The sequence below is a fragment of the Nymphalis io genome, chromosome 22, assembly GCF_905147045.1.
Source record: "Nymphalis io chromosome 22, ilAglIoxx1.1, whole genome shotgun sequence".
In the NCBI taxonomy this organism is placed as follows: domain Eukaryota; kingdom Metazoa; phylum Arthropoda; class Insecta; order Lepidoptera; family Nymphalidae; genus Nymphalis; species Nymphalis io.
In genome coordinates, this window is record NC_065909.1 from 2,337,195 (window position 1) to 2,352,259 (window position 15,065).

The 15,065-nt window shown below is 38.1% G+C and overlaps 1 protein-coding gene across 1 annotated transcript; it reads left to right on the plus strand.

The window, feature by feature from the left end:
- Positions 1 to 5,406: 5,406 nt before the first annotated feature.
- LOC126777316 (myrosinase 1-like) lies at positions 5,407 to 14,705 on the plus strand. The gene is made up of 12 exons (XM_050500319.1): positions 5,407 to 5,423; positions 5,973 to 6,079; positions 6,486 to 6,633; positions 7,102 to 7,268; positions 7,675 to 7,935; positions 8,552 to 8,640; positions 8,932 to 9,079; positions 9,590 to 9,753; positions 13,505 to 13,657; positions 13,765 to 13,856; positions 14,173 to 14,371; positions 14,691 to 14,705. Exons 1-12 carry the CDS (start codon positions 5,407 to 5,409, stop codon positions 14,703 to 14,705), a joined length of 1,560 nt encoding a protein of 519 aa, XP_050356276.1.
- The last annotated feature ends 360 nt before the right edge of the window (positions 14,706 to 15,065 follow it).

Here is a 15,065-nt window from a genome sequence, read left to right on the forward strand (position 1 = left end):
CTTCGGAAAACACGTAAATCCGTTGGTCCTGCGCCTGAACTCTTTCCGGTCGTGTCGGATTGCCGTCCCATCGGATTATGAGAGTTAGGGGATAGAAAGTGCACCTGTGTTTGCGCATACACTTGTACACAATAATGTGTCCTGCGCAATTGGCTAATATCTCTTGAGAATGGCCTCCGTGGCCGAAATTGGTCTGGAGGACATTATTATTATTATTTATTTTATATATAGCTTAATATATCGACGTAGTCGTAGTGAAAATTGACGGTCTAGGTCGCTAATGTAGCGAACGCGAACACTTCAACATATACAAACCGTAAAACGTGTAATATAGATTTGTAGGTGTTCAAAATGTTAACAAAAGAATGTCAACGATAGGATATACTTCTTTCTCTAATCTTTTATAAATAACTGTAGTTAAAAGAAATTAAAAATAAAGTCACCCGTAGTTTAGATTAACAACCCTGTAGCTTAGTCACAAAGCATAACGAAAAAAAAACATATTATATATTATATTATAAACGCCGGTTGGCGTGGTTGGTAGATACTTGCCTTACGCGCCAAAGATCGTGGGTTCGATTCCCACACAGGATAGACATTTGTGTGTATAAGCATGTCTGTTTGCGCCACTAACCTTGCGAACTAGCGGTGACCACTTACAATCAGGTGGCCGCTACTCCGCTACCTATTTTACACATAAAACACGTGAACACGTGCTGTTTAATCCAGGAGCTCATTTAACTCCTAATTTTATGGGCCATAACTTCGCCACCTTTTTTCGAAGCTTTTTGCCGTATTTTTGTGAACCAGTTTCCGCCAGCCGCTTCGACAGTGTTTGAGGGGGGTATGATCAATTTATTCATTCGGTTAAAAAGTGAAAGTATAACAAACAAACAATTGTAATATTTGTTAGCATTATAATATTTATACCCAGTTATCAGTTTAAATATATATATATATAAATAATAACTAGCTGACCCGACAAACGTTTTGCCATATAATTATATCTACTAAAAAGTAGGTAATTTATTGTAAGTGTATGGGCATGGGATCTATGACAGAAAAAGGAAAGGAGCGCTGTAGACGATAACCGCCGATAAACACAAAAACACACCAAACATTCATATTCTCAATTCAATGTATTTCATTAATGTAATGGACATATTCAATGTTTAATAAAAGTTAAATGTAAAATGGAACAATGTGCACAATAATATCTCCTGCGTAGTTGGATAATCTCTCTTGAGATTGGACGCCATGGCCGAAATCACTCTTTCATTTATAATACAACACTATTCCACTTAAGCAGTTATAACCACTTTATTTTAACGTATACATAGGACATAATTCTTTTTATTATATGCCCTTAGCATGGCTCGGGATAAATCTTTATTTTGGCGGGACTGACAGCTAGTACAGTATAACAACTGAATTTTGAAAATTCATCTTTATCGTATAATGAATTCAAGAATTTTACGAGCATACTACTGAATTATTTTTTCCTTAAAAGTAACAGCATGTGAATGTCCTGGGCTGGGCTAAGGCCTCCCCGCCTTTCTTGAGGAGAAGGTTTGGAGCTTATTCCACCACGCTGCTCCAATGCGGGTTGGTGGAATACACATGTGGCAGAATTTCGGTGAAATTAGACACATGCTGGTTTCCACACAATGTTTCCGTTCACTGTACAAGCACGAGATGAATTATATACACAAATTAAGCACATGAAATTTCAGTGGTGCTTTCCTGGGTTTGAACCCACAATCATTTGTTAAGGTTGATGCATTCTAACCACTAGGCCATCTCTGCATTATCCTTATAGTCTCGTGTAAATATAATTTTGATTATGTTGTATATTTTTAAATATATTGTATATTTGCAAATGAAGTTAAAGAAATTCAAGATTAAAAATTACGTTTAATATGTAAAATATTAAGTACCTACAAAAACAAAAAATATATTACACTTATTTGTTTTTATATTTATCTGCTGATGGTACCCTACTACATCTCCAAACTTAATCATCAATACAAACATGTCTATAAGGCCAATGCAGACCTTCGAGCTGTATTAATGTCAATAAATGCCGCGTCTAGCGGATACCTATAGCGTCACAAGTCAGTCAAAAATATGTTTAATTGATAAATGTTTGTTTAATAATTTTATTTTGTTTTTTGACAATCATTTGTTTTTTTCTACAGACTTATGACCGTGCCCTTTTGCGTTTCCGGTGCTTGATCTTTTATGGCTCCATTACATACATATTAATAGATAATTACGAAAATAATGACTAAATAGATAACTAAAAAAATTATTTACCTAAATAATACACATTTACGTGTTTATACCGCCTTGGATTTCGTGCCAACGCTGCTAAGGATAAACGAATGAAATTGATAATGGTTTTAGTTAGACAAAAGGACTAAATTTTTTAATTATCTATTTGCTAGTTTGTTTAGGTAGACAAATAAGTCAGTTGATGTGGTCACCATCCCTAGACACTGGCACTGTACGAAATATTAAAAATCCCTAAGAAACTCCAATAATTTTAATATCCTGGGACATTATTCACACACGGCCATCTGATCCCAAACTAAGCAGAGCTTGTGCTATGGAAACCAGACAACTAATATACTACATATTATAGAAGGTGGATTACCAGGGTGGCACTTGTAATGATAACACTTGTAATGCTCGTTACAACGGTTACAATACCAATGCCCGATATATTTAAACTGGCGGTATTTATACAAAAACATCTTGACCTAATTTAATACTAAATTTACAAACTTAAAAGATAATATTAAACATTGTTTATCTTAATTATTCTAATGATTATTTACGGACAACTATTATTTAATAATACAGGATTATGTAACATTAAATATTAAAGATTAATATATTACACCGGAAGTTGATAAGCAGCAGATAACCTAACCAGATCAGTAAAATAAGATTCTAGTAGCTTAATCCTTACATTATACATAATAAAACAAAATTATTATAGCATTGATTAATCGACATAATTTGAGAAAATATAAATAAACAATAAGCACTATTTATTAATTGCGCCGGAAGCTGACAAGCAGAAGGCGCCATTAATAAATAGAATAATATATAATAAGTATAAACAAATATGAATCAACTATTTATTTGATTAAGAAATTACTAATTAAATTGTTAAACAGAAGTTTTAATCTATACTTATAAATAATCATCAAGATGTACCCGAACTAGCCGTATATGCAGGACCGGAAGTATTAATTGATAACATTATACTACTTTTCTTTTGTAAACACATACTTATATAGATAATTACACCCAGACTCAGGACAAACAGACATGTTAACAGACATGTTAATGTGAACTTAAATTAAATATTAAGAAATGTTGCATTATTTCTTTTACACGAAAGTCAAATCCAATAACTTTTAATTATAAATTGAATAATGACAATATTACCCGAGTAGCTGAGGTGAGGGACTTGGGGATATACCTAGACTGCAAATTAATATTTAAATTCCATATAGATTATATAGTTGCCAAGGCATTTCGAATGCTTGGCTTTATACTCAGGGTTAGTAAGGATTTTAAAAATGACACAACCTTTGTCCTTTTATATAATTGCTTTGTCCGTTCATTGCTGGAATATGGTTCTGTAGTCTGGAATCCACAATATATAACTTATATTGATACAATAGAAAAAATTCAACATAAATTTGTTAAATATCTTAATTCTAAACGTTTCACTCTGAATCGAAGTCCATCTAAAATGATTTCCTTATTGGATCGTCGTACTCATAACTTGAATGATAGTCCATATCTTTTAAGGAAAAAAGTGTACACACACAATAGTGCTTTATTCCACTTACCCTCCACTCGAACCAATTATGCTCAAAATGAATTTATATATCGCACTTGTGAGAGCTTCAATAGGAAGCTTATTGACTTAGTCAATGTTTTTATTTTTTATATATATATATATAATAAAAAATAAATAGATAAAATAAAAATATTGTTTTGCTGTTTGTTAACTGTTTGAATTTTCATAATTATTATTTAAATTTTACAAAATTGCTTGTTTACTGTCATACATGAATTAGTTTTAAGTGGAAACTTGATTGGTGTATGAACGAGTATAATTTGTTGTATATTGTATGTGGTGTATACTGTATGTTTCCCAATTATAAAAAAAAAAAAAAAAAAATAAAATGTTCATGCACACAAATGTCTGTCGTGGGTGGAAAACGAACACACAACCTTTGGCGTGAAAGGCAAGTACCTACCAACCATGCCAACCGGCCTGTTTAAATTAATTTTGTCCCTTGTACCCATAGTTAAACTGACACTCTCACCCTTCAACAACAATACTAAGTATTGCCACCACCCCAGACTGGTTTTTATTATCTCCTACATTCAAACTTACAAGCTTCACCATTTTATAATATAGTTCTGAAGATATATCTTAATATATAAATTTCATCTGTTCGTGTATTTGTCACTTAACTCAGGAGGAGTTGACGGATTTATGATTATGATAAAAACGAATATGTAAAAACGTTAGTAATCTAAATACATATATAAGCGAAATACCACTCATCACGACATCTCCTAAACTATAATAGTTATAAGATCCTGGGACATTTTTTTTCACTCACGGCCATCTGATCCCAAATTAAGCTCGTACAGAACTTGTACTATAGAAACCAGATAACTAATATACTACATATACTATTATTCTTTTGTAAATACATACTTTAAATATATAATTACACCCAAACTAGGGACAAACAGATATGTTCATGCACACAAATATCTGTCCTGGGTGGGAATTGAACCCACAACAATCGGCGTGAAAGGTAAGCATCCACCAACCACGTCAAGCGGCTCGTCATCTGACTAATCAATCTGTCTACCCGATTGACTTGATATTTCTCACAGTTAGGTACTCCTTCCCCGACGTAGACGCTCACTAAGAATTTTACGCTAATCCTATCCAAAATCATCATCATCATCATCATGTTCAGACCATATTAATCCACTGCTGGACATAGGCCTCCTCACAGGCGCGCCAGTTTACCCGGTCCTGTGCTAGTCACATCCATTGAGCACCTCCCATCTTCCTAAAATCGTCTGACCATCGGGCGGGTGGTCTGCCCACTGGCCTTTTTGCTTCTCTAGGCCACAACTCCGTGACGACTTTAGTCCACCTTCCGTCTTCTCGTCTGGCCAAGTATCCAGCCCATCTCCATTTTAACCTCGTGATACGCTTCCCAATATCTTCGAATTTCGTCTTTCGTCGGATTTCTGCGTTTGGTACTCGATCAACGAGGGAGATGCCTAGCATAGCACGCTCCATCGCCCTTTGTGCCACTTTTATTTTGTGCATGTTATGTTTAGTAAGCATCTATGTTTCGGCACCGTAGGTGAGTATAGGCAAGACACATTGGTTAAACACCTTGGTCTTGAGGCATTGTGGGAGTTTGGATGTCAACGTACCTTCGATCTTTCCAAAAGCAGCCCACCATAATCCAATGCGTCGTTCGATCTCCTGTATTTGAGATTTCCGATCAAATGATAAACGATGTCCAAGATAGATATAATCGCTGACCACCTGTACGGTGTCCTTACTTACGATTATGTTAGGTTCACGTATGTGGCGATTAGTCATAATTTTGGTCTTGGACATGTTCATCCTCAGACCGATCCTCAGTGAAACTTCTTGCAGATATCCAAAATACATTATTTTTATTAACGATGCTTTTAGATATAAAAAAGTAACCTATCTCCTTAATTGAGGTTCAAGCGTGTTCAAGGCTTAGAGATTGGTCGTAGGGCTTCATGCAAGCAATTTTTGGTTAATACCACCCACCGCTTACATATTCTTTTCACCAAATATTGCTATTTGGTTGGTAGTAAATAATAATGACTAAACAAAGACGTAAACTGATAAATATTTGTATATTTGATTTCAGCTCCCTCGTGCAAGTATCATGGTGTGTCGACCTTAAGTTCCCTCCGAAATTTAAATTCGGGGCTGCCACAGCATCTTATCAAATAGAAGGAGGCTGGAACGCTGACGGTGAGGATTATTGATATAAGTAAATCTTGCTAACATCTGTTCTCATATTATAAATAGCTAAAGCGAAAGTAGCTAAGCCGCTGAACCGATTTGGATGAAATTTGGTATGAAGCAAGCTTGAACTCCAAGGATGGATATAGATTTTATTTTACCTAATACCCTCCCTTTTATTTTATTTATACACACAAACATATGTAGGCGCACTGTTCATAATATTTCATTCTAAACAACGGGACTATCAGAGAAATCAGGTTCAAAACCAATGGCTTCAAGTGCTTTCCAATCCACGAAAAGGTAATCTTTAAGACTGCAATGACAATTTAAGACTTTATTCACAATTTGGTTATGTAACTAAAATTGATATAATTACTTTTAAAAACCATTTATTCGGCATTTGTTGAAACAGGTAAAGGAGAACATATATGGGACAGGTTAATACATACGCACCCTGAAAAAATACAAGAAAACGCGACAGCTGATGTCGCTGCCGACTCATATCATAAATGGCGTGAGGATGTTAAGATTGCTAAGGAACTGGGACTTCAGTTTTACAGGTACATATAGGGTTTATCGAGGAGATCCTTTTTTATCTAAAAAACTTCATGAATATAAAGCAGCAATAAATATTACGATACCCGCTTAACCGATTTTGATTAAAGACGAAATTTTCAACGTAGAACTTAATCACGAAGGACATATTATAGTAGGTAGGCGGACGGACAATGGTAAGGAGCCGCCCAGAGACGTTGGCACTGTAAGATATTAACCATACCTTATATCGCCAATGCGCCATCGACCTTGAAGACTAACACGTTATATCCCTTGTGCCTGTAGTTACAATAGCTCACTCACCTTCAAACTGGAACACAACAAATCTAAGTATTGCTGTTTTAAATTACACTATTATTGGATATATTTTACTATTACATTGATGATGGTTATTAATCCCTAATCCCACTATTATTGATTCATTGTGGTTCCTAATTTATAACCCAGTTCTTTTACAATGTCTTATTCTACAGATTTTCCATAAGTTGGACGCGCATTCTACCAGATGGTTTTCCGAAAAACATTAACAAAGCCGGAGCAAAGTATTACAGCGACCTCATAAATGCTCTTCTCGCTGAAGGTATAGAGCCAATCATCACAATGTACCATTGGGAACTGCCTGTAAAAATTCAAGATATGGGTAAGTGTATAATAATAACACACACATAAGTAAATAGCAGTCACTTAGTGGGATGATTACCATTTATGGATTTATGGTGCTTGCCGAGAATCGCACCAGAATGTTCGGTTAAAATCCACGAATTCTATCCATTGGATCCTTTCAGCTCCTCAATACTATGCTCTCCTCCAAAAGCCATGCCTAAGCTCTCCTCCTCTACCTCCTCAAAATTATCCCAATGTTTGAACATAAACGAAATATTAATATTGCAGAATTTACAAAAAATACTTTTGTTTGATTTTTCCAATAAACCGAGCAGCATACCGATTATATGAATGAACAACAAAATCTGAATTCCCTCTAAAGAATATTATCGAAGACTTTTATGTACATGAAACTTATTTATGAATATATTTTTAAATTTAAGGAGGTTGGGCAAATCCCCTCATCGTCGATTGGTTTGGTGACTACGCGAGAGTCTTGTACTCTCTCTACGTTGACCGTGTCAAAACCTGGCTAACTGTCAACGAAGCGAATGTTGTCTGCGATTGTGGTTACAATGCTGGAATATATGCACCTCTTATTAAAGAAACTGAATTCGCCCCATATATATGCAATAAAAACATATTGCTTGCTCATGCTAAGGCATACAGGATATTTGAACATGAATTTAGGCACAGATATTATGGTATGTTATTATTATTTATTTACTTTCTCCATGGTCTATTGGCCTGTAAGGGATTCAAATCCGGAAGGTGACCAAAAGTTCATATAGGAGTCTTATCTCCCAATTTCAATATATATATAATCATAATGTCCTCCAGACCGATTTCGGCCACGGCGGCAAGTCTCAAAAGAGATTAGCCAACTGCGCAGGACATATAATAGTGCACAAGTGTGTGCGCAAACACAGGTGCACCCTCTATTCCCTTACTCTCATAATCCAATGCAAGCAATCCGACACAACCGAATAGAGTTCAGGCGCAGGACCAACGGCTTTACGTACTTTACTTACGTACGCACTTCCAATTACCAGACTCCGGGCTGCTACTGAGAATTTTCGACAGAATAACTCAATAACTTTTTATTGGCCCGACCTGGGATTTGAACTTAGGGCCTCCGGGTCTGCGACCTTACATGTAGCCACTAGACCGAATTCGAATATAAATATTTGATTCCACTACAAAATGAATTATTTCCAGTAGGTTTCCATTATATAACCTACTCCAAATCTGTGATATTGACTTTGCATTACATAATACAAATGAAATTATCCATTGCTGATTACACATATTGCCTTACAGCGCGAATATCTCTCGCAAATAACCTTATGTGGATTGAGCCCTACTCACCCGAAGACAGCGAACTCGCGGAGCTTGCACGAAATCATGCGGTATTACATGTTTAATATATTTTTTTATTTGAATTAAAAAAAAGTTTATATTAAATAACTTTGAAAATAGTCAATGCTACAATTCCTTAAAAAGTAAATTCGAAAATTATGTACATATCACAGAACTTCTAAACAGCTGAACCGATATTGATGAAACTTTTGCGTGCATTTGCATTGGTCCCTGAATAGCTTACGATTAGATTAGACCCAGTAGGTGATGCTGCGAACATGTTCCAGGATTTTTTTATCAGAAAAAATAATACGAAACAATAATAAAAATATTGTTTGCAGGTAGGTAGATATGCCTATCCATTTTTTTCAAAAAATGGTGGTTGGCCTCCTTCCACGGAAAAGGTGATGCTGAAATATAGCCGTAAGCAAGGGTACAATGAGTCCAGGCTTCCCGCATTTACTGAGGAAGAGAAGATATTTGTAAAAGGTTTTTTTCAAAATTAATAAAGATTTATATCCGTTTTCTATATGTGCTACAAAATTCTGCACCTATAATTACATCTAATTTATATTTACATTCGAATTGATAAAAACAAAATACAATACTTTATTAGAATAGGAGCACTATTGCAGCGTAAATTTAATTATATCTGTACATACATTTATATAAAACTTACGTCAGGCACCGTAGGCACCAACCCATAAATAAATATTTAACAACCAAATAGCAAAACTTAGTATTGTTTTATTCTGGATTGAAAGGTGTTGAGCCAGTGTAACTACTGTAAGGAACATGACATCTGAGTTTCAAAGGTTTGTGGCGCATTGACGATGTAAGGAATGGTTTATATTTCTTACGCCAATATATATGAGCGATGATGACCATTTGCCATCATTTTATATGAAAAAAAAACATTCAAAGAATAATACGTATAACGTTCCTCAAATACATACATATATATAAACTTACATACTCATATTATTATTAATGTTACAGGCACAGCTGATTTCTTAGGCGTCAACTATTACACTACAAATATGATCAGATCAGCCAAACCAGGAGAAGACCCTGGCATTTGGTTCTTAACTGGTGCACCAGAATTAAATGGTATATTGGAACAGCCTCCTAATGCATATTATGGACATTCCAAAATTTTACCGGTAATGACTAGTCATAATTACTCTTTACTAGTGGTAGAGCTTTGTGCAAGCTCGTCTGGGTGGGTAACACCCACTCATCAGATATTCTACCGCAAAACAGCAGTACTTGGTATTGTTGTCTTCCGGTTTGAAGGGTGAGTGAGCCAGTGTAATTACATGCACAAGGGACTTAACATCTTAGTTTTCAAGGTTGGTGGCGAATTGGTGATGTAAGCGATGGTTAACATTTCTTACAATGCCAATGTCTATGGGCGTCGGTAACTACTTACCATCAGTAGGCCCATACGCTCGTCCGCCTTCCAATTCTATAAAAAAAAAAATTAACTAAATCCTTATGTTATTAAAGTATGCCTAATGTATATAATTTTTCTGTATATTGTCAATTTAATACAACCCTTAGTGATAATTATTTTTTACTTTTTTTTTTTTTATATTTGCCGGGAGGGCAAATGACTCTACTCCACCTGATGGTAAGTGGTAGTAGAGTCCAAACGCGACGACGGCCAGTACAGACGGGAAAAACGTTCTGCACTAGCCGCCTTCGCCTTGCCGGCCCGCAAGATGCCTCTTCACGCCTCGTTTGAAGGAACCCGGGTTGTAAGAGGAGGGGAACACGTGAGCTGGTAAGGAATTCCATTTTTTGGAAGTGCGACAAAGAAAGGAGTTGCCAAATTTCTTTGTTCGCGATGGAATTGATGTCACAGTTAGGCGGTGACATCGAGAACCAGCTCGCGTGGACTTAAGAAGGAAGGGGGAAGCAGGAATTAGAGAGAATAATTCCTCAGAGCACTCGCCGTGATACAGTCGATAGAAAGCGCTCAGTGCTGCTATCTCACGACGCAATTGTAAAGGTTTAAGGGTGTTTGTGAACTTTACGTCGCCAATAATGCGTACGGCCCGTCGCTGCAACCGGTCCAAGGCCTCCAGTAGGTACTTAGCGGAGCCATCCCAAAGGTCCGAGCAATATTCTACGCAAGACCGTACCTGTGTTTTGTACAGCAGGCACAGTTGTTGTGGCGTGAAAAAACGCCGCACCTTGTTCAGAACTCCGAGTTTCCGTGAAGCTATTTTTATAACAGCCTCGATGTAATCCCTTGGACTAAGGTCGCAGCGAACGTCAAACCCCAGCATGGTGATTTTGCTTTGCATCACCAGGGGAGTACCACAGAGGGAGGGAAGAGGGGAAAATGTTGACTTTTTCGCCTTGAGAGCGCATACCTGTGTTTTCTTGGCATTAAACTCAACAAGATTATCAGAGCCCCATTTGGCGATGAGCTCTAACGTCCTATCGAGTTCAATGACAAGATCCTTCCGCCTCTCCTCAATTTCTGCTCGCCCAGCCACTGCGCGTCCGTGGTATCCACCATGCACTGTACTATCGTCTGCATAGCAATGTATGTTCCCAAGAGAGAGCATATCATTGATATGCAAAAGAAAGAGTGTGGGAGACAGCACAGATCCCTGGGGGACCCCAGCATTTACTACATAGAATTATGAAGCGCAACCATCAACTAAAACACGAAGGCTACGCTTGTGCAGGAAGCTGGCAATCCAGGTGCATAGCTGAGCAGGCAGATCATATGCCGACAGCTTGGAGAGAAGACTTCTGTGCCAGACCCTGTCGAAAGCCTTGGAGATATCGAGGCTGACAGCCAACGATTCTCCATGCTTGTCGATAGCTTCACCCCAGAGGTGTGTTACGTACGCTAGAAGATCACCTGTGGACCGTTTTGGTCGAAACCCGTACTGACGATCATTAATTAAACAGTGATCTTCTAGGTAATGGATCAGTTGGTTGTTTAAAATCCGTTCCATCACCTTACAAAGTACTGAGGTGATAGCTATTGGCCGATAATTTGCCGGGTCAGACCGATCCCCTTTTTTGGGAACCACTTGCACATTAGCTCTTCTCCAAGCCTCCGGCACACATCCCGAAGAGAGAGAAAGTTGGAACAGGCGCGTTAACACAGGAGACTGCTCCGCTGCGCACTTCTTCAGCACTATCCTCCTGGTGGGCTGATCAACCAGTTGGGTCAAGTCATGTGTGAGAGCAAAAGCATGAGCAGTCCTTCCAGCATGGTCAGTTTTGAGGGATTTCAACCACATGATTCGTGGTGAGCATTAAAATCCCCCAAAAACACCAATTCCGCGTTAGGAAATTGCTCTTGCGCAGCATCTGCCACCCGACTAAGATGGTCAAATAATCGGCTTGTCTCCAAGTCACCATTGTGGGATCTGTAGAGGTACACGTAGACTCGGCTCTGACGAACCAGGTCCACACGTACCACCAACATGGAGAAGGAGGGGTCCTCCAAGCAGCGCATTCGGTGACAGCAAACATCCGTCCTGACGAACAAGCATACTCCGGCTTTCGCTTTGAAGGATTCTTCAAGCGTGTAGCCGGGATAATTAAGGTAGCTGGTATCGGCAGGACGGAGTATTTGTATCTCCGTGAGAAACAACATTGCTGGCCGTGCTGTCTCGAGATGGTGGTGGACAGCGTTGAGGTTAGTGTGGAGTCCTCGGATGTTAGAGAACTCGACCTCAAACAGCGAGAGTATGGTGGGGGTGTGTACCGCTGTACGACCGTTATTTCTGTTTTGTTGCGCCATTTGGGAAAAATAAAATGGAAAAGAGACGTGAAGCGAGCGATGTATTGCCACGATAGGGATGGGCAAAGTGTGGAGGCGTGTTTCCCCAAGTGGTTGCCAAAAGGAAAAATACACTGACCCGCCGGACGGAAGGGCCCCGAACCCCCCCGGAAGTGGCCGCCGGGACCCCACCTACCGGTCACCAACCGGCACGACAGTCCACCCCGAGATTATGCGTGGCCTGGTGGGGCAGCCTCACGAGCTGGTTAGGCACGCTCGGGCCCCTGTACTATGCCACGGGCGGCCAGCGGAACAGCCGTTTCTTCGGGTCTCCCTGTCCGGCAGGTCAATACAGTTTCCCCCGGCATTGGTTCAACAGCCGTCTCCATTGGACCAACACCCATCGCGGCAATACTCGCTCGGGCTCTGGCTGTACGCTGGCTGACCTCGAAACGCGGCTGCAAGCCACTTCACGAGTTTTTCACCATGCGTACGGTGGTAACAAGCCAGGCGGATGTTTAACATCCTACCACCAGATAAAATTTTACCAGATTTTTAGTAATATGTAGATAGTGTTGTGGGTTACATTGTTTGCATGCTTATTTTTCTTCATCAAATCAACACATTCGTTAATACATATAGTGTAACTGTTTTCTGTCCCTAAAATAAATAATTGGTAAATTTGTTCCCATGTTGTTGTTTGTTGTTTCCCATCGAACCTGAAAGCATCTAATAAAAAATAAAGTGGTAGTAGAGTCCAAATGCAACGACGGCCAGTACAGACGGGAAGAATGCTCTGCACTAGCCGCCCCCGCCTTGCCTGCCCGCAAGGTCCCTCTTCACGCCTCGTGCTCTTCAAGATTTACAATTTTTACATACAATGATTTGCACTCAGTCGTGAAATGTTAATTCAATTAAAATAATTATAGAATCAATAAAAATTATTTATAATATATGACTTGGTGTTGAGGTTTCACGCAAGCCCGCTGGGTATGTACCACCCACTCATTAGCGCCATTATTCTAACGCCAAACCGTAATACTTTTTATTGTTACACGTTGAAGGGTAAGTACAGCCAGGGCATTGGTGAACCACTTGTCATCGAGGGGCCTGTTTGCCAGTCTTGTCAAAATTACTTTTAATCACATATTAATTTTCAGATATATCCTGAAGGCATCCGGAAACAGATGGCGTGGTTAAAGGAACAATATGGTGATATCGATATCCTGATCACAGAGAACGGCTATTCTACGAGCAATTATCAGCTCGAAGACTATGATAGAGCTGACTTCTATTACAAGCACTTGGAACAGGTTACTTTAAAATTTTCGACAAAAATGGTTTCGCTTTTCTGTCCTGATATGTACACTGATTTACTTTGTTAAACATTTTAATTTTAATAAGCCTATTTATTTTACAGGTGCTGTTATCGATTAAAGTGGACAATGTCAGCGTTATAGGCTTCGCAGCGTGGTCATTGTTAGACAACTTTGAGTGGTTGGCTGGATATACGTAAGTTTAGTGACTTCTTTGATTAGGGGGTATAATGCCTCATGATGGTAAGTGGCCAAGAAGCAAGCAAGCAGAAGTATAAGCCACTTCTACCGTTAATGCACCACCAATCATTTAACTCGGAACACAATAATACAAATTGTCGCAAATTGCCATCCGACACATGCTCGAGTAGGAAATGAATAATAAACACAAATTAAACACATAATATCTGAGATATCCGGATGAAGATTCACGTGTATAGCCAGTGATCACGGCTTATTATTATTAAAATTTAAAACATATGAAGCACTAACATATCTTTAATTTCTTTCAGGTCGAAATTTGGTCTCTACGAAGTGGACTTTGAAGATCCTGATAGAAAAAGAACGCCTCGAGCATCTGCACATTTCTACGCATGCGTAATCAAGAACCGGTCACTCAACGATACTTGCCTTAATAAGAAGTTCATCGCTGGATCATTGCATTACAAGCGGACGAATTCAGCGGACAGTGCCCAAAATTACAGAAAAAGCGTACATTTGATATTTATTATGTTGTTTTTGAAATTTCTCAACTGAAGATGATATTAATGAAGTCTGTCTATATCAATACGAAATACCTCTCACCACGAGATCTTCCAAACTACCCGCCGAAACTACTCTTTCCCCGATGTAGACGTTCACTAAGAACGGATTTTACGTAAATCCTATCCGAAATACATTTTTCTCCTTATCTACCCGCGCGAAGCCGCTACGATCAGCTAATGTATTTATATAGTGACTAAGGTTGTTTTTAAAAATAGATCTTATATTCACATGCTGCCATTTTAAATTTATAGTGATTTAATAACAGCTTATGAGACTCTGAATATCATTATACATATTTATTGTATTTCAATTAACTAAAATTATTATATATAAATATGTACGTAATGTATTCTTACAAACCAGAAGTAAAATGACTTTTTTATAAGAATACATAAATATTTATTTGATTATATAATTAGAAATACACATATAAAAACAAAAGTATCATTAATTATTTTAAATGCTAACATAACCAACTAAAACGAGAAATATCCGTTTACAACGTAAATTCGAAGTCAAAGTCAAAGTCAAAAATCATTCAGTCGAAGATTGTTAAGTGTATATAATAATAAATATATTAGGCGCAGAAGACCTTATCGCTCACAACTTGCTTATTGCTACAAGCGCTACCAGGCAAACT

What these genes read in the sequence shown, in the direction of transcription:
- LOC126777316 (XM_050500319.1), top strand. An exon ending in AGGAGGCTGGAACGCTGACG is followed by an intron (nt 6,080 to 6,485) that starts GTGAGGATTATT and finishes TTGTTGAAACAG; the next exon opens with GTAAAGGAGAACATATATGG. An exon ending in CTGGGACTTCAGTTTTACAG is followed by an intron (nt 6,634 to 7,101) that starts GTACATATAGGG and finishes CTTATTCTACAG; the next exon opens with ATTTTCCATAAGTTGGACGC.